This window comes from Elephas maximus, chromosome 10 (genome assembly GCF_024166365.1).
Source record: "Elephas maximus indicus isolate mEleMax1 chromosome 10, mEleMax1 primary haplotype, whole genome shotgun sequence".
Taxonomy (NCBI): Eukaryota; Metazoa; Chordata; class Mammalia; order Proboscidea; family Elephantidae; genus Elephas; species Elephas maximus.
The window spans coordinates 28,201,780-28,222,603 of NC_064828.1; the positions used below are offsets into that span (position 1 = coordinate 28,201,780).

Sequence of the window (20,824 nt, forward strand, 5' to 3'; positions counted from 1 at the left end):
TGATGAAATTTTGCATTAAATGATAAAGAAAATCCTCAGTAATTATGTGTTTGAGGAATCCATATTGTCATAGATGTAGACCTGAGATAACGCAGGAGAAAGGATGGGGGGAGCAGGGATTTCTGGAAATGGACACACATAAATAATAAGAAATTTGGGAACCCCTTCTGGGATCTATTGAACATTACTTAATTAATGGAAGAAAAAAGCAAATATTACTTCTTCAAAACAAATTATAGGGAGACTTAGTATAAGATCTGGCTAGTAAAATAAAAATAAAAATTATATATATTATATTTCTATATATTAATATATATGTATAAATTGTGTATATAAATATATACCAGTTTTCCAATTATCCAACAGAGAACTCAGAAAATAAATAAATAAAGTTATAAAGGCAATGGAAAGAAAAAGAAAAGCAAATAAATTGTCAATTGAGATAAATTATGTTATAAAATAAGGATCGCTTATAAGACAATACAACAAATGGTAAGTTGGTTAAAATGTATAATAAAGTTCTTTATACTACATCTCTATCTGAGAATGTTCCTTGGTTGTTCTTTATTGAAATGGATATGAATTATAATTTCTAAATCTCTTGATCTTTATTCAAACACCTCATTCTCAGAGACTGGAATATAGTCATATAAAAAACACCTCCCCAATTAGGAATCAGCTCATGATGACTGAAATCAAACAAATGCAACAGTAATAGTCTTATATCAGCAGAATGAAATAGAAGAACCTGAATTACATATGTAGATAAAGAATGTACCTTAAAGACTGTAGGAGATAGAAAGGATAGACATGGTATAACATAGTGCAAACAAGAGTCAAAGGTAAAATTTGTGATGATCAGTCAGCAATGTCCAGACAAGAGAATGGGCTGGCCTAAAGATCCTGTTGTTCCTGCCATGAAGACAGACATATACTAGTGGGGAAATATAGGCATTAAGCTAATGAAACCTGATGTCATTAAATATTGAAATAATCCAGCTAACTCCTCTTGCTCAGATTCCCCGCTCATTAATGTTCTCATCATCACTTTATTTCCCAGAGGTTTCGCTATAGTGAAAGAACGATTTAGGACTATGTGGAAGTCCAGATCACTTGACAGATTTTTGTGTGTCTGTGTGTGTGTGACAAATTAATAAATTGGCATCCTGATTATATATTACCATCTAGTGTCAATTTTTTAGTGTTAATTCACAATCCCTTATACAGCCCACTCTGTGACAATGAAAAGACTCTGATTTGAAGCATGGACCATGGTATGTTCACAAAGGTGATGTCTCCTGTGAGACAAGAAACTGGCCTTCTCCTGTGGATACCTTTTACCCCACCATGCTTCAGTCAACCGTAAGCAAGCAACACAATTTCTCAGTTAAGATTTTTAAAATTCATGTTGTATTAATATACAAGTAATATACTTGGAAACTCCTGCTATTGAAATAATATAAATTTAATGTTACTTCAAGGCAGTAAGGAAACTTGATAATACTTTTGTCACTTAAGAAATCCTTCTGTAAACAAGAAGTTGACTGCATACTCTCCTCATTGCCATCTTCATCTCTTTGTTCCTCAATGTGTAGATGACTGGATTCAGAAAAGGAGTGAGAACGCCATCAAGAATGGCAAGGAATTTGTCTAGGTGTGATTTGGGGTGAGGCCAGGTATAAACAAAGATGCAAGGACCAAAGAACAAAATCACCACCATGATATGAGTTGATAAAGTGGAGAGAGCCTTGAATGAGCCACCTGAAGAGTGTTTCTGAGCAGTGATCAGGATAAAAATGTAGGAGATGATCAATATGAAGAATGATCCCAGGGATATAAACCCACTGTTGGCTGTGACCATGAACTCTAGTCTGTAGGTGTCTATACAGGCAAGTTTGATAAATCGAGGTAGGTCACAGTAAAAGCTGTCCAGCACATTAGGGCCACAAAATGGTAATTTTATAACAAAAACTAGTTGAAACACAGAGTGGATCAAACCAATTATCCAAGCAGCAACCTGGAGCAAAATACACAGTTTTGGGTTCATGATGCTAAAATAGTGGAGAGGTTTACAAATAGCCACATACCTGTCAAAGGCCATGGCTATGAGCAGCACCATCTCCACACCACCAATGAGGTGAATGAAGAAGATCTGAGCAATGCAGCCTCCAAAGGAGATGACTTTGTGCTTTCTGAGAAGGTCATAAATCATTTTGGGGGTAATGACAGAAGAAATACCCAGGTCAATAAAGGAGAGATTAGCCAACAGAAAGTACATGGGGGAGTGTAAGTGAGGGTCAGAAGTCACTGTAAGGACAATGAGGGAGTTTCCCATCACACTTGCCACATAAAACATGGAGGAGAACACAAAGAGGACAAGTTGGATCTCCCAGGAATTGGACAGTCCCAGGAACTCAAACTCTGACACCACAGAGTGATTTGCTCCATCCATTGATTTATCAGCTACAGTGCTCTAAAGTTATCATGTGAAAGAAAATGAAGAGGAAACAAAAATAAGAAGGACATTAATGCCCTAGAATTATAATGATTAATTATTCAAGGATATTCACAATGTACAAATTTTTTATCCATTCAATTTCTTCTCAGGGCCATATAATCACTAAAAAAGCATTTTACTTGTAGTCACCTAAAGGAGTTGTATCACTTCCACATGCAATATGCCTATCACCATGGCCTCCTAGACAATCTTCCATCTATAAACAAGAGAATGTAACAAATATGAAAACATACTAGATGTACGTGACAAGAATTGGGAGGGACAGGAAAGGTGGTACGATGGAACACAATGAGAGAAGAAATAAGAGATGGCATTGACCTCATTTCGCCGAGCTCTTAGGTTCTGTTCTTGAATTGCTGATGAAACATTTTCCAGCCATTCTAGCTGTCTGTCCTCCTAATCTCACTTCATCTCAGGCATAAAATATGTCCCTGAAAGTCATTCTCATACCATACCACTACCCACAGTCATATTTGCAATTCACCAAAATTCCACAAAATAAGGGAGAGTATAATGGAATTTGATTTAGGACATAGAGGTGACTCAAAAGTAGATAGGGCCAAGACAAAGGCTGGTTAGGGATTGAGGACACAGGGTATCTGCATGGGCACCTGGAGGTGTAAGTAGGAATGAGTAGTAGCATACTTAACAGGCAGGACATGGCCAAGGTGTGAAAATTGCGGGAAGGCAAGAAGGTAAGGGAAATCAGTTTTATTTATCTGCTTAGATTTTTCACATTCCCTAAAGTTTGTGAACCCTGGCCACAGCCTTGTAGTCCCAAACTCTTATAGGTTTCTGTGGATGAAGAAATGCACACGAACCTCTTAGGTGGCATATAACCATCGACCCTCTCCTGTCCCCACATTTCCCTTGTTGTTTGCCCCTCTTATCTCATCGCCGTGTTTCAAATCTCCCCAGTGTCTGACTGTTCCCTGACCCTAATCCTGGGCCATTACATTAGTCTCCCTGATTCTTACCCATTTTTGCAGGGAATAAACTGTTATCACATAGTAGATGTAATCTCCTGCCTGTGGGTCAAACACGTCTGCTCCCATTACAGGTGGGCATGCTGCTAAAAGGTGAGGTGAGTTGAGGAACGAGAGAGCTTGGAGAAAAACAGTAAAGGGCTAGTAAAATGAAAACGCATGAGTGCACAGAAGCCTCAGACCTGGAACTGAAAGGAAAGGGCAAGAGAAACTCAACAATAGGGAAAAAGGATTGCAAGTTTGCCTTTTAATATGTGTGCTTGTATATACACACACATACGCACACCTCAGTTGTGCATGATGAGTGAAATCTGCCATAAAACTATTACCCCACAAGCCTCTCTAGAGATTATCTAATCCATACTGCTTATTTCCAAAGGAGAAAGTAGTCATCCAATAAGGGACAAAAAACCAGTTATTGAAAAATAATCTAGATTTCACCGTCCAGATATGGATTCAGATTCTACACATAAAAAAAATAGAGTGAAAATAGATATGCCAAAGTCTAGATCTTCTAGGTAGTAACTAGTTACATGCGGTAATTAGCTGAGATTAAAAATCTTCAGTTGCCCTAGTCACATTCCAAGTGCTCAATAGCTACAAGTGGCTAGTAGTTACATATTGGACAGTGTGCTACAGAAAATTTCTAATCCTATATATCCTTTAAAGGTTAAATAAAATCCCATTTCCTTCACAAAAAGTTCCCCCTGAACTCCAGTTCATATTAATCTCTTCCATCTCTCACTTCTACAAGTCAGGAAACTTAAAATTTAATCAGAAGTTAAAAAATTTCCCCCCCCCCCACAAAAACCCACAATATAACACCATAGAACAAGTTCCAAGGGTTCATTGTCCAAGGACACAAGTGTCTGGTGGGAAATTCAGAGAAAGTTTTTTGGGAGAAAAGATATGGTGCAAGCTTTTAAAAATTAACAGAAGTTCACTAGGCTGAGAGGAGAGGGGAAGTACTCTGAGAGGAGAGACTATCCTGGCCCTTACTTAGAGCAAATCCCTTGCTATTATCATTCTTCAATGGTTTCTTTTTATAGATCCTATCTCCCTAAATATATTAGAAGTTTGAAGATGATAAAGATGATTTTTTTTCTGGCTCCTTTGTTTCTAGAATACAGAGTGAGATAAATACTAAAGATTTCTTGACTGGTTAATAACATTTCTCTGAGGTTAAAGCCATTTCCTCAGGGCCATTATTTTTCACGTTTCCTGTTTTCCTAGTCTACCATCTTTTCCCGTTATACCCAGCGTGCCTAAAGTGAGCTTCCAAATTTAAAATAGCATTAACACGTTTTTCAACCACTTCCAACAAGAGAATGCCTGATATTCTTGCTATAAATTTCCATCTGGTAAATAGGTAAACCCCACCCCAAGGTTTCTATTGGCCATTGATTTAACTTCACAAAGTCATGAAAATTAGCAAAAAAGAAAAGCACATAAAGGGAGGAGAAAAACAAAGAGAGTCTACTGGTTGCAATTGGAAAGAATCAAAATATACCAAACTTTTGTTGCCAATAAGAGATTTAGCAAAGTCAGTGGGCCACTTACCAACAAAGAAATCATGATAAATGACAGGCAAGAGAGATCAGGACTGGAGGTGAAAATTTGGGAGTCATCCAAAATTGGAAGCCACAAGAAAGATTTGTTTAAAAGAACACATATAAAGATATCAAAAAAAGTTAATAAATGAGCCATACATGGACAAAAAAAGAACAAATACAAGGCTTAGCTGCTTGGACCCATCAGCTACTGCATGGGAGAAAGACGTGGCAGTCTACTGTGTTGAATATTTAGAGCCTTGGAAACCCAATGGGGTAGTTGTTTCTACTCTGTCTTATAGGGTCACTATGAGTCAGAATCAACTCAATGGCTGTGGGTTTGGTTTTTTGGTTTATCATCATCATCATCATTATGTTACTTTTACTACCAAAAGGCTCAGTATCTACTACAACAGCAACAAAATAAATAAAATATAAAGGAAAAGAAAAAGCTCAGTTTCTATGCACTGCAACAGGAGAAAAGGAAGAAAGAAACGTCAAAGAAGTAATGGGTGGCTGTCATTTTCATATGCCAGAGAGTCATTATAAAGGAAAAGATTAAGATAAAGACATGGATTTAGAGCTGAGATATTGTTAGTGCCAATAAAGATAGCAGTTGCAATAAAATAGCAGAAAAGAAAATCAAAATGGTATGGAGATAATGAATGGTAACAAAGTAGAGATGGTAAGATTAGAAACGACAATTTCAATAATGTTGGGTCAGCAGTTTTAAAAAAATGGTGGGAAAGTAGGGAAATACACTACATGTAGAAAATTTGTGGGATGGAAGAAATCTATAAACAGTTAGGTGTTGAATAAAAAGTTTTCCAAGCAACTGAGAATCATTTTGAAGAGGGATATCATGAACTTGGGGAAAAAGTCAGCAGAAACATTTTTTGACACTACTCAGAAATGGACAGGAACTCAATATTTAGAATATTAGTAGCATATTTGTTTGGCATAATGAGCAGAATGGAATATCACAAAAGAGGCAGAAATCTTTAGTGGTTAGAGTCATATTGATATTGTTTGACCAGATTACATGCTGGCCATATGGCAAGTGAAGCGAAAATACACCGCTAGACAGAGAAAATAGAAAAAAGAAGAGGGATAAAAGGGACAATAATTGTAAGGTTATGGTGAATATCTTTCTCTCATATCTTGATTCTCAAATCTGGATCCCTGTTAAAAATCAAGTTCACTTGCTTTCATATGCCTTTCTCCATACAAATAGCTTAGCTACCCCTTCCTGTGCAATTTCTGCTCCTTTTGTTACATCCTGCCTCGCGGGAAGCTTGGAAACCAGAGAAAGAAGCTGTTCTTGTGGTAGACTGTAGTCCATTAACTGCTCCACCTCTCTCCGCCACCTCTTTTTATGTACACCACCTACCTTATCTGCAAAAGACCCTGGATGGCATCATGGTCAGGAAGCCAGAAAAGTTCCCCAAACTAAATTTCCTCTTGTGCATAAGCATATTATCCACATCCCACCACCCACCCTCCCTAGGACAAGAAGGCATACAACACAATTAGAGACACAGCTAGACAACTAATTAGCTACAGTAGAAGATGGTGACCCAGTGATGCATTAGAGTTCTGGGATTCTCAGACTGAGATCATCAGGCCAAGGGAATTGTCATAGGATTGTGAGGGGGGAGAAATGAGGAGTATGCTTTTTTGATAAAAAACAAAGATATACCTTTTTATTTATTATATGCTTTATACCTTTATTTTATTATATAACCCAGGAGAACCCCTCAAAGACTGTAATTTCTCATTTTCAAATGGGAAGCTTCCTGGAAAAAAAATGTTGTAGAACTTTAAAATCTTGACACATTTTGTTGACAATGTCTCCTTATGTGTTCAAAGTTCTAAACAACATTTAACAGCATCAAGTGTGAATAAATATGAAAGACTTAGAGCAAAGGAGAGGATGGAAACACCTGGAGTAAAAACAGGTTGGAAGAGAGTCAGGGATGAAGACAAAAACAGAGACAGAGATGGGTATGACGAGATACAGGCACAAACCCTTTACTTCCTGGAGAAACAATGGATCAATTGGTCTTAATACAAAGGGCCCACTTCATCTCTCCAACTCCTTTAATGTCATACTTTACATACTAGGAAGTGTTCATACCATTACAGAAGAAGGAGAATTGGTAAAAGAAAGAAATGTTAAATGTTTAGAAAATCCAAGGAAAATAACCAAAAGAATTACCAAAATGCAGCAAATTGGAAGGATATAAGATAATTCACCAAAAAAAAAAAAACTATAAATATTGGAGACACAATTAAGAAATATAATAATAATATGTAATCCAAAATAAGGCCTAAAATACAATTTTCTTGGACTTTAAATATCCTAAAAAATTTTTAAAAATAAATCAGTAAAATACATTTTAAATAACAGAGAATCCATTAAGAATACCTTCTTCTACTCTAATAATTCAAATATAGTAGAACCAGGAAGGGAAAAAAAAAAAAAAGGTTGAATAGAAAATTCACAAATGAAGAAAACTACAGGCTAGTAAATATATAAAAAGTATAAAATTTAAAGGAAAAATATGGACACATCCTTTCAACATCCTATGAGGGCAAAGGCCGTCCAAGAATTGTCTAGGAGAATGTACTTAGTTCACATCATCGTTTACTGTTATAGGTGTTATTATAGTAATATTACTTATATAAACAATATTACTTATTATTAACCGACCTAGGCTTAGTGAAGTTAATTGTTGTCCTGTGGAGAGGCACATAATTTCTGTCCAGTGGACCAGATAACCCCAGATATTTATGTTTGTATTCATATTTTATTTTTATTAGGATATTTATATTTATGTTGAACATTAACCAGTTTCACATCTAACTCAGCAGGTCTACTAAAATTTCTTTATTTAATAACCTATAAATACCCTAGTTTTTTAAAATTCTCTTTGAATCAGTTATAACTTGTTTCTGATTCCCTTATTAATTATAATATTTTATACATATTTATTTTGTATTTGCCTGACAGTCATGATTACATTGGTTTGAAAATGATACTTTAACTCTAGTAATCACGTTAAAACAAACAGCACATTAAAACAAGAATATTCCAGTTTGCCTATCAAATTGACAAAGGTATTTTGAAGACAATGCCATGTGTTTGTCAGACTTTGGGAAAAGTCATACTTTCATTTAATGTTACCCCTTGGGGTGCCTCTTGATCTAGGGTAAAATCACCACAAAATTATAGTAAAGCAAGAGGATTCTATTTGGCATATGTTCAAAGAGGCAAAAGTGGGAAATAGACAAGCAAGCTGCCAGAGCCATGTCTGCCCAAGTCCAAGGAATGTTACAGAATAAACAAAAGTGGGAAATGGATAAGCATGCTGACAATGCTATGTCTGCCCAAGTCCAAAGAACACTAAAAAATAGGCAAAAGTGGGAAACGGACAAGGATGCTGCCAGAGCGATGTCTGCCAGAGTTCAAGGAATGTTACAGAATGATTTCAGTGACAATATTGCAGCCATTATTCCCTGTCTTTGAGCGCAAAGAATGTGACCCAGCAGGAACTGAACTCACAAGGACTCTTCAGGACTCACAAGGACACATCAACTGGGCCCGGAAGTATAAAGATAACAGCTAGGACAATCTTGGAAAACAACTTTTAGGGAAACTTTCACATAAACAAATCATAAATAGAGCACAGAAGAGCCACATACTTTCCACTCTAATCTTTTTCTATTAGCATTTAGTGAATAGTAAGATTTTTTGGACCAATGAAGGCCCTTTGGACTGTCCTTACTGAAACTTGTACCAACGATTATTAAGAAAGACAATTCAAAATACAGAATCACAGAGATTTGGCAGTTTTTAGCCAATCAGTGAAAAGGTAAAGCTTTCAATGATTTTTTTTTCCTTTTGTGATGTTAATATATACTGATGGTTCTGTAATATCCCTTGCCTCAGATAGGCATGGTTCTGGCAGCATGCTTGTCTGTTTTCCCTCTTTTGCCTATTTATAATATGTCTTAGATTCTGGCAGATGTGGTTCTGGCAGCACGCTTGTCCATTTCCTACGTTGACCTCTTTGAACATACGCCAATAAAACCTGTCTTTTTGCTTTACTATAACTTTGTGGCGATTTTACCCTAGAACAAGAATCATCAGTATATATTAACACTACGAATGCATAAAATCATAAAAAGCTTTGCCCTTTCACAGATTGTCTAAAAACTGCTAAATGATTCTACATTTTGAATTGTCTGTCTTAATAATCATTGCTACAAATTTCAGTAATGACAGTCAAGAGGGTCTTCATTGGCCCAACAAATCTTACTCTTTTCTAAATGCTAATAGAAAAAGATGAGTGGGTCTTTGTGCTCTAAGTATTTGTTTATGTGAAAGGTTCCCTAAAAGTTGTTTTCCAAGATTGTCCCATTGTTGTTGTTGTTATTGTTAGGTGCCGTTGAGTCGGTTCCAACACATAGTGACCCTATATACCACAGAACGAAATATTACCTGGTCCTGCACCATCCTTACAATCGTCGCTATGCTTCAGCCCACTGTTGGAGCCACTGTGTCAATCCATCTCGTTGAGGGTCCTCCTGCTTTCCAATGACCCTCTACTTTACCAAGAATGATGTCATTCTCCAGGGACTGATCCTTCTGACAACATGTCCAGAGTATGTAAGATGCAGTCTCATCATCCTTGCTTCTAAGGAGCATTCTGGTTGTACTTCTTCCGAGACAGATTTATTCGTTCTTTTGGCAGTCCATGGTATAGTCAATATTCTTCACCAACACCACAATTCAAAGGCGCCAAATTTTTCTTCGGTCTTCCTTATTCCTTGTCCAGCTTTCACATGTATATGATGTGACTGAAAATACCATGGCTTAAGTCAGGTGCACCTGTCTTCAGGGTGACATCTTTGCTTTTCAACACTTTAAAGAGGTCCTTTACAGCAGATTTGCCCAATGTAATGTGTCTTTTGATTCCTTGACTGCTGCTTCCATGGCTGTTGATTTTGGATTCAAGTAAAATGAAATTCTCGACAACTTCAATCTTAAGATTGTCCTAGCTATTGTTTTTATACCTCAGGGCCCAGCTGATGCTGTTCCTACAGGGAAAAAAAAAAAGTGTGATTCTACCAGCATATATTCCCTTTTAGGGAGCCCTGGTGGCACAATGGTTAAGCACTCCCTACTAACTGCAAGATTGGTGGTTTAAACCCACCAGGGGCTCTGCTGGAGAAAGACCTGGTGATGTGCTCCCATAAAGATTTAAGTTGATTCTGACTCATAGTCCCATTGTAGGACAGAGTAGAAAGAATGGCCCCACAGGGTTTCCAAGGCTGCAAATCTTTAGTGACTCAGACTGCCACATCTTTTCCCACCTTAAGTATGAGCAGCAAAGACTCCAGCTTAGAAAACCCTAAGGGGCAGTTCTACTCTGTCACGTGGGGCCACCATCAATCAAAATTGACACGATAGCATCTAACATAATTCCTTTTATAGCTAGTGTCTTCTGGACATAAATTTAGTAAGATGGCTTGTTGATGTTGTTAAGTGCCATCAAGTCAGTTCTGACTTATAGTGACCTTATGTACAACAGAAAGAAACACTGCCCAGTCCTATGTCATTCTTACAATAGTTGCTATGTTTGAGCCCATTGTCACAGCCACTGTGTCAATCCATCTCCTTGAGGGTCTTCCTCTTTTTTGCTGATTCTCTACTTTACCAAGCATAATGTCCTTCTCTAGGCACAGCTCCCTCCTGATAAAAAAAAAAAAAAACTTTTTTTTTTTTTTTTAAAGTACATAAGACAATTCTCACCATCCTGGCTTCTAAGGGGCATTCTGGCTGTACTTCCTCCAAGACACATTTATTCATTCTTCTGACAATATTCTTCATCAACACCGCAATTCAAATGCATCAATTCTTCTTTGGTCTTCCTTATTCATTGTTTAGCTTTCCCACACGTATAAACAAAAAAAAAAAAATTTTTTTTTTTTTTTTACGTATAAGGCAATTGAAAATACTATGGCTTGGGTCAGGTGCACATTAGTCCTCAAGGTGACATCTTTGCTTTTGAACACTTTAAAGAGGTCTTTCACAGGAGATTTGTCCAATGCAATACATAATTCGACTTCTTGATTGCTGCTTCTGTGGGCTTTGATTGTGGATCCAAATAAAATAGAATCCTTGACAACTTCAATATTTTCTCCAATTGTCGTGATGTTGCTTATTGGTCCAGGTGTGAGGATTTTTGTTTTCTTTATGTTGAGTTCTAATCCATACTGAAGGTTGTAGTCTTTGATCTTCATCAGTAAGTGCTTCAAGTCCTCTTCACTTTCTGCAAGCGAGGTTGTGTCATTTGCATATTGCTACAAGATATCTAGACATAATAAAAAGGTCCCTACAAATAAGCTGGAAACGTAAAAGGCCTTGGGTTACTATTTGAAGAATACAGCCAGAGAAATATTAATTTACTTTTGGTGGTGAGAGGGAACTGTGATTGGTATTTTGGGTTTGCAAGTTTAGTGACTCAGGAACATCATGATTTAAGTGATCCCATTTCATACCACAAAAAGGCAACTTTTCGTTAAAGATAAATTGGGCAAGCAAGTAAATAAGGCCAATGATCCAAGAGATATTTGAATATGAATGACTCATAATGATGCAACAGCATAATTGTCAAATCACATAAATATCTAAGGTTATGAGTAGAGCTACTTTAGTGACACCAACAGCATGAACAAAAGGTTAGAGAGAGAGAGAGAGAAAGTGGTCCTGGGTAGTACAAACAGTTAACACACTCGGCTGCTAACTGAAAAATTGAAAGTTCAAGTCCACCCACAGGAGCCTTGGAAGAAACACGTCATGATCTACTTTCAACAGTGAAACCTGTGAAAGCAGACACTCAAAGGACTGCCTTGTTTATCCGGGACTGGCAAGTTTTGCCTTCGACAAGGTACAGTCTTACCACTTTTCTGTTGCTCTCCATTAGGGGGAAATACTTGAGTTTTCCTTTTCTGACAGGATTCTGCCTTACACAGATTCTGGCTTTTGCAGGATTTACTGTATATGTGTGTATGTATATGACACAACTCTCAAAGTGTATTATTTTTTACTTCATGAAAACTTTAATATTTGTATAAGGAGACAAAGTACAAAGACACATCATACAAATGAAGAGACATTGGCCAGAAAAAAATGGTTATGGTCATTAAATGAGGGCCACAGAACACAGGACAAAAGAGAAAATAAAATAAAATAATTGAAATATTGAATATATAATACAATCATTGAATAAACTGTGGACTGCCAAAGAACGAACAAATCAGTTTTGTAGAAAGTATGGCCAAAGTGTTCTTTAGAAGTGAGGGTGGCATGGCTTCATATTGCTTAGACATCATCAGAAAAGATGAATCCCTAGAAAAGGACATCCTCGATGGTAGAGAGTCAGTGAAAACAAGGGAAATCTTTCATGAGACAGAGTGACAAAATAGCTGCAGTAATGTGTTCAAAAATATCAAAAACTATGAGGATAATGTAGGACCAGACAACAATTCACTACTATACATAAGGTTGCCATTAGTCAAAATCAACTCAATGGCGACTAACAACACATTATTCGCTACTTTTGTCACTGCGAGGTAAGGTCTAATTTCACTTCCTTTGAATCTGGGCTTCCCTTAGTGACTTGCTTGCCTAATGGAATGTGGCAGAAGTAACGCTATGCCAGTTTCCAAATATTCAGAATGAGAGTGAAGAAAATATTTCCGATCTCATTGTTGTTAGGTGCCCTCGGTTTGTTCCGACACATAGCGATCCTGTGTACCACCGAACGAAACAGTGCCCAGTCAGGCACCACACTTACAATCATTGTTATGCTTGAGCCCACTGTTGGACTGATCCCTCCTGACAACATGTCCAAAGTATGTGAGATACAGTCTTGGCATCCTGGCTTCTAAGGAGCATTCTGATTGTACATCTTCCAGGACAGATTTGTTCATTCTTTTGGCAGTCCATGGTATAGTCAATATTCTTCACCAACACCACAATTCAAAGCTGTCAATTATTCTTCAGTCTTCCTTATACACTATCCAGCTTTCACGTGCATATGATGCCATTGAAAATGCCATGGCTTGGGTCAGGCGCACCTTAGTCTTCAAGGTGTCATCTTTGCTTTTCAACACTTTAAAGAGGTCCCTTACGGCAGATTTGCCCAGTGCAATGCGTCTTTTGATTTCTTCACTGCTGCTTCCATGGGTGGTGATGTGCATCCAAGTAAAATAAAATCCTTGACAATTTCAATTGTTTCTCCCTTTACCATGATGTTGCTTATTGGTCCAGTTGTGAAGATTTTTGTTTTCTTTGTGTTGAGGCGTAATCCATACTGAAGGCTGTGATCTCTGGTTTTCGTCAGTAAATGCTTCAAGTCCTCTTCACTTTCAGCAAGCAATGTTGTGTCATCTGCATAACACAGGTTGTTTATGAGTCTTCCTTCAATTTGGATGCCCGGTTCTTCTTCATATAGTCCAGTTGCCTGGAGTATTGGCTCAGCAAACAGATTAAATACATATGGTGAATACAACCCTGCCGCACACCTTTCCATCATCACTGAGTACAGCGTTAGCTGTAGATTTTTGTTGATGCCTTTGGTTAGATTAAGGAAATTCTTTTCTATTACTTTTGCTGAGAGTTTTTTATTATGAATAGATACTAAATTTTGTCAAATGTTTTTTTCAGCATCTATTAAGACAACAATGTGGTTTTATTTTTTAGTCTATTGAGTTTTTAATTGTTGAACGAGCCTTGCAATCTTTAGATAATGACTCCTTTGTTGTGATGTATTCATCCTTTTTTATGCATGTCTGAATTTGACTTGCTAATATTTTGTTGAGTATTTTTGAGTCTGTGGTCATCATGGATATTGGCCTGTAATCTTCTGTTCTTGAAATGTCTTTGTACAGTTTTGACATCAGGGCAATTTTGGCCTCATATTTTGAATTGAGAAGTGTTCTGTTCTTGCTATTTTCTGAAAAAGATTGGTGTAATTGATGTCATTTCTTGCTTAAATGTTTGATAGACTTTTCCAATGAATTCATCTGGGCCTGGAGTTTTCTTTGTTGGATGGGTTTTAACTAGGAATTCAATTTCCTTAAGAGATATCAGACTATTTGAGTTATCTATTTCTTCTTAAGTGAGCTTTGGTAGTTCTTGTCTTCCTGGGAATTAGAACATTAATTTGTCAAAATTATGGTCACAAGTTACTTATAGTATTTCATTATTATATTCTTAATGTATGTAGGGTGTGTAGTGAAGTCACATCTTTCATTTCTGATAATAAGAATTTAGTCTTGTCTTTTTTTCTTGGTCACTCTTGTCATAGGTTTCTCAGTTTTATTCCTCTCTTCCAAAAAACCACCTTTAGATTTCAGCAATATTACTTTATAGATTTTTCTATTTTCAAATTTTTGCTGTTATTATTATTTCTTTTCTTCTTCTTGCTTGTATTTACTTTTCTTTTTCTAAATTCTTAAGATGAAAGAGTATTGACTTAATAACTTCCTTATCTTCTGTTAGCATTTAATATTATAAACTTCCCTCTAAGTATTCTTCTAATTGCATCCTATGAATTTTGATATTGTGTTTTCACTTTTATTTGATTCAAAATATATTCTAATTTCCCTTATGACTTCCGTTGGACCCATGTGTAATTTGGAGTTTGTTGTTTAATTTTCAAATATTTACAGTTTTCACATGACTTTCTATTCCTTATTTTTAATTTAATTCTTCTATTGTCAAAAAAAATTTTTTTTTTATTGTGCTTTAAGTAAAAGTTTACAATTCAAGTCAGCTTCTCATACTAAAACTTACACACATTGTTGTGTGACCCTGGTTGCTCTCCCCATAATGTGACAGCATACTCCTCCTCTCCACCCTGTATTTTCCATGTCCATTCAACCAGCTCCTGTCCCTCTCTGCCCTCTCATCTCACCTCCAGACAGGAGCTGCCCACTTAGTCTTATGTGTCTACTTCAGCTAAGAAGCACAATCCTCACCAGTATCATTTTATGTCTCATAATCCAGTCTAATCTTTGTCTGAAGATTTGGCTTCAGGAATGGTTTTAGTTTCGGGCTAACAGAGAGTCTGGGGGCCATGTCCTCTGGGGTCCTTCCAGTCTCAGTTAAACCATTAAGTCTGATCTTTTTATGGGAATTTGAGTTCTGCACCCTATTTTCTCCTGCTTCATCAGGGACTGGCTGTTGTGTTCCCTGTCAGGGCCATCATCAGTGGTAGCTGGGTACCATCTAATTCTTCTGGTCTCAGGCTGATGGAGTCTCTGATATATGTGGCCCTTTCTGTCTCTTGAGCTCATATTTTCCTTGTGTCTTTGGTGATCTTCATTCTCCTTTGCTCCAGGTGGGTTAGGACGAATTGATGCGTCTTAGGTGGCCACTGGGAAGCTTTTAAGACCCCAGATGACACTCACCAAAGTGGAATGCAGAATGTCTTCTTAATAAACTTCGTTATGCCAGTTGACCTAGATGTACCCTAAAGCCACGATCTCCAGAAACCTGCCCTGCTACTCTGTCCCTAGAAGTGTTTGGTTGTGTTCAGGAAACTTCTTAGCTTTTGGTTTAGTCCAGTTGTACTGACTTCCCTTTTATTGTGTATTGTCCTTCTTTTCATCTAAAATAATTCTTTTCTACCAACTAGTTAGTGAACACCTCTCTCTCTCCCTCCCCATCCTCATAACCATCAAAGAATATTTTCTTCTGTGTTTAAACCTTTTCTTGAGTTCTTATAATAGTGATCTCATACAATATTTGTCCTTTTGCAACTAATTTCACTTAGCATAATTCCTTTCTGATTCATCCATGTTATGACACGTTTCACAGGTTCGTCATTGTTCTTTATCGTTGCATAGTATTCCACTGTTTGAATATATCATAATTTGTTTATCCATTCAAAAGAATGTATTTTTTGTTGTTTCAATTTTTTTTTTTTAATTTGGGGTCACTATGAGTTAATTTTGATAAGGTTTACTAAACATCCCAGAATATGCTCTGTCTTGGTGAATACTGCATGTGCACTTGAAAAAAAAAAAGTGCATTCTGCGGATATTGGCTGGAGCGTTCTATAAATGATTTTTGGATCAAGTTGGTTAAGAGTGTTATTTAGGTCTTCTGTTTTTTGTGTATTTGCTCTGTCAGTTACGGAGAGATGTGTCTGAGTCTGCAGATATAAATGTAGATTTGTCTATTCCTCCTTTTAGTTCTATGAGTTTTTGTCTCATGTGTTTTGCATACCTGTAATTAAGAGCATACATATTTATGATTTTTATGCCTTGGCATAGTGGTTAAATGCTACAGCTGCTAACCAAAGGGTCAGCAGTTCGAATCCACGAGGCGCTCCTTGGAAACTCTATGGGGCAGTTCTACTCTGTCCTGTAGGATCACTATGAGTCGGAATCGATTTGACGGCACAGGATTTGGTATTTTTCTTTTTTTTGGTTTGGTGAATCAACCCATTTATAAATGTGTAATGTCCATTTTTACCTCTAGTAGCTTTCTTTTTTCTGAAGTCTACTTTGTTTAATATTAATATAACCATTCCCTTTTTTTATTAGCATTTGCATGATATACTTTCATTTACTTTTAACCTCTTTCTTTACATTAAAATGGGTTTCATGGAGATAACATATAATGGGTCTTTTTTTTATTTCAATTTGAAAATCTCTCTTTAATTGCTGTGTTTGGGCAAATTATTAATACAGTTGCATCTAGATCTTCTATTTTATCACTTATTTTCTGTTTGTCCCGTCTGTTTTTGCTCCAATCTTCTACCCTTTCTTGCTTCCTTTGAATTATTTGAGTAATTTTATAATTTGATTTAAATTTCTATATTGACTTTCTGGGTGAATTTCTTTTGTTGTTGTTATTTTTGTTGTTGCTATATTAGTGGTTCTCTAGAGATTACAATATGCATACCTAAACTTTCACAGTCTACTTGGATTTAATATTTTACCATTTCACACAAACATAAAAACTTTACAAACATTTAGTACTCTTTAACCTCCCTGCCTTATTTTATAGTCATCAAAAATATTACATGTATAAATTCCAGAATCTGAAATTCCATATCAGAAAATCTCATGATACAATGTTATAATTTTTCCATTAACATTCAAACATATTTTAGAGTATTTGAGAGAAGGAAAATAATCTATATATTTTACCCACTTACCATTCCTGTTCATTTACTTCTGAGGTTGCTCTGCCTTCTGGCATTTTTTTTTTTTTCTGAGAAATCTGCTGATTTTGTAATCATTATCCATGTCTTCCACATGTCTGCCAGTTTGTCATACTGTGGGAGCTTGAGTGTTGCTGTAATGTGAGAAGCTATGCCACTGGTATTCAGATACCAGCAGGGTCACCCATGGAGGACAGGTTTCAGCTGAGTTTCCAGATGAAGACAGACTAGGAAGAAGGACCTGTCAGTCTACTTCTGAAAAGAATTGGCCAGTGAAAGCTTTATGAATAGCAGAGGAACATCATTGCATATAGTTCTGGAAGATGAGCCCTCCCAGTTTTAAGGCACTCAAAAGACAACTGGGGAAGAGCTGCCTCTCAAAGTAGAGTCGACCTTAATGATATGGATTGAGTAAAGCTTTGGGATCTTCATTTGCTGATGTGGCATGATGCAAAATGAGAAGAAATAGCTGCAAACATCCATGAATAATCAGAACCTGGAATGTACAAAGTATGAATCTAGGAAAATTGGACATCTTCAAAAATGAAATGGAATGCATAAACATCAGTATCCTAGGCATTAGTGCTCACTCGTCCATGCCAAGAAATATGGAAGACAGCTTCCTGTCCAACTGACTGGAAGAGATCCATATTTATGCCTATTCCCAAGAAAGGTGACCCAACCAAGTGTGGAAATTATAGAACAATATCATTAATATCTCACAGAAGCAAAATTTTGCAGAAGATCATTCAAAAATGTTTGCAGGAGTATATTGACTGGGAACTGCCAGAAATTCAGGCTGGTTACAGAAGAGGATGTGGAACCAGGGATATCATTGCTGATGTCAGATGGATCCTGACTGAAAACAGAGAATACCAGAGGATGTTTACTGTGTTTTATTGACTATGCAAAGGCATTTGACTGTGTGGATCATAACAAAGTATGGATAATATTGAGAAGAATGGGAATTCCAGAACACTTCATTATGCTCATGAGGAATCTTTACATAGATCAAGAGGTAGTTGTTCGGACAGAACAAAGGGATACTGATTGGTTTAAAGTCAGGAAAGGTGTGCGTCAGGATTGCATTCTTTCACCTCACCTATTCAATCTAATGCTGAGAAAATAATCCAAGAACCTGGACTATATGGAGAAGAACAGGGCATCAGGATTGGAGGAAGACTCATTAACAACCTGCGTTATGCAGATGACACAACCTTGCTTGCTGAAAATGAAGAAGACTTGAAGCACTTACTAATGAAGATCAAAGACCACAGCCTTCAGTATGGATTACACCTCAACATAAAGAAAACAACTGGACCAATGAGCAAAGTCATGATAAACGGAGAAAAGATTGAAGTTGTCAAGGATTTCACTTTACTTGGATCCACAATCAACATCCATGGAAGCAGCAGTCAAAAAAATCAAATGACGCATTGCATTGGGTAAATCTGCTGCAAAGGACCACTTTAAAGTGTTGAAAAGCAAAGATGTCACCTTGAAGACTAAGGTGTGCCTGACCCAAGCCATGGTATTTTCAATCACATCATATGCATGTGAAAGCTGGTCAATGAATAAGGAAGACCAAAGGAGAATTGACGCCTTTGAATTGTGGTATTGTGGAAGAATATTGACTATACCATGGACTGCCAAAAGAATGAACAAATCTGTCTTGGAAGAAGTAGAACCAGAGTGCTCCTTAGAAGCAAGGATGGCGAGACTGAGTCTCATATATTTTAGACATGTTGTCAGGAGGGATCAGTCCCTGGAGAAGGACATCACGTTTGGCAAACTACAGGGTCAGCAGAAAAGAGGAAGATCCACAACGAGGTGGATTAACATAGTGGCTGCAACAATGAGCTCAAGCATAATGATTGTAAGGATGGCGCAGGACTGAGCAATATTTCATTCTGTTATGCATAGGGTCACTATGAGTTGGAACTGACGCAGCAGCACCTAACAACAACATCTGTATGTACTGTGTCTGTTTTCCTCAGCTTATTTCAATATTTTTGTCTTTAGCTTTGTGAAGTTTTAATATAATTATTCTGGGCAATGTATCCCATTAAATTCTGTTAATGTATCCTACGTAGCTTTGCTGAGCTTCTTAAATCATTAAATTTATGCTCTTCGATAAATTTGGGAAGTTTTTTCCTATTATTTCTTCAAAGATTCTTTCCTACACCAATCTCTTTCCCCTCTCTGAAACTCTATGGCAGGAATGCTAGTTCTTTTTATATTGTTTCTTATGTCTCTTTTACATCTTTTGGATCTTTGTGCTTCAGAGTGAGCATTTTTAATCTCTGTTCTTCAGGGTGCAAAATTTCTATTGATATATCTTTAGGTTCACTGGTTCTTCTCTCTGCCATCTCTGCTTTGAACCCATCCAGTGAATTTTTTTGTTTCAAATATTGTATTTTTCAGTTCTGGAATTTCATGTCATTCTAGTTTCTGTATCTCTGCTGAGAACATCTATGATTCTTTTAATTTAAAGTGTCTTTTTTTTTCTCTTTGCTCATGAATCATAGTAATATTAGCTGCTTTGGAGTATTTGTTTGACAATTCCAGTATCTCATTCACTTTGGGATTGTCATCTGTTGATTATCATTTTCCTTGGGATTTGTTCACATTTTCGTGATTGTTTACATGTGAAGTAATTTTAGATTTTATCTTGGACATTTTGACTATTATGTTGTGAAGCTCTGGGTGCTGTCAAAATTTCCTGGAGAATCTTTTATTGTTGTTGTTTGTTTCAGTAGGCAAACGATTAAGTTCAAATGATAAGTCCTGTTGCACCTTCTGTAGGTAGTGGTTTCAATATTGATTTTGGTTTCAAAGCCTTGGCTATGCTACCTTGAATCTACCCCACTCATGTGATACAAATTGGTTAGTCTGGGACTTGGGCAGTGCATTTTATACTATAGTTCAATTACAAAGGTCTTGCTATCCTGCTTTGAGTCTGTCTTATACATGCACAGATAAGGGACCAGTCCTACACATATGTGAATTCATACATCAAAGGAGAAAGAAATACATTTCTCGAAACGTCTCCTTACTAAGAATCCTCATATACTCTTTAACTTCCAGGGGCTTCTTTTCATCATCCACTGACAACAAAGATGGAATTTCTCTGGGAGTTCTACCTGCGTACATTCTGCTGTGCTGCAGCTTCATAACTGGGTTCTGGCCTTGGAGCAAAGTGGTAAAAGAAAAGAGGCAAAAAAAAAAAAAACTACGAGATTTACTTTCACACTCATTGGATGAATGAAAAATTCTTTCCAATATCTCTGTCCAGGAAAATAGGGTTTCTCTCAGAATTTAACTTGTTCCTCTGCCACAGCTCTGCAACTGAGACTACCCTAGGATGGGGTAGGGAGAAGAAAAAAGTGGACTAAAAAAAAAAAGCAATGATACCCCCCCACACATAGCCTTCAGCTTGCAGAGTCCACATCTCACAGTTTCCTGGCCATAATGCTTCATTTTCTCTTGGAGTTTTGCTGCCTTTATTTTGGCATCCGTTGC

General features: G+C 36.9%; 1 protein-coding gene across 1 annotated transcript; it reads right to left on the reverse strand.

The window, feature by feature from the left end:
- Positions 1-1,513: 1,513 nt before the first annotated feature.
- Positions 1,514-2,452, reverse strand: LOC126084525 (olfactory receptor 4F3/4F16/4F29-like). The gene has a single exon (XM_049899141.1). The coding sequence runs from the start codon at positions 2,450-2,452 to the stop codon at positions 1,514-1,516; it is 939 nt and encodes a 312-aa protein (XP_049755098.1).
- Positions 2,453-20,824: the final 18,372 nt, after the last annotated feature.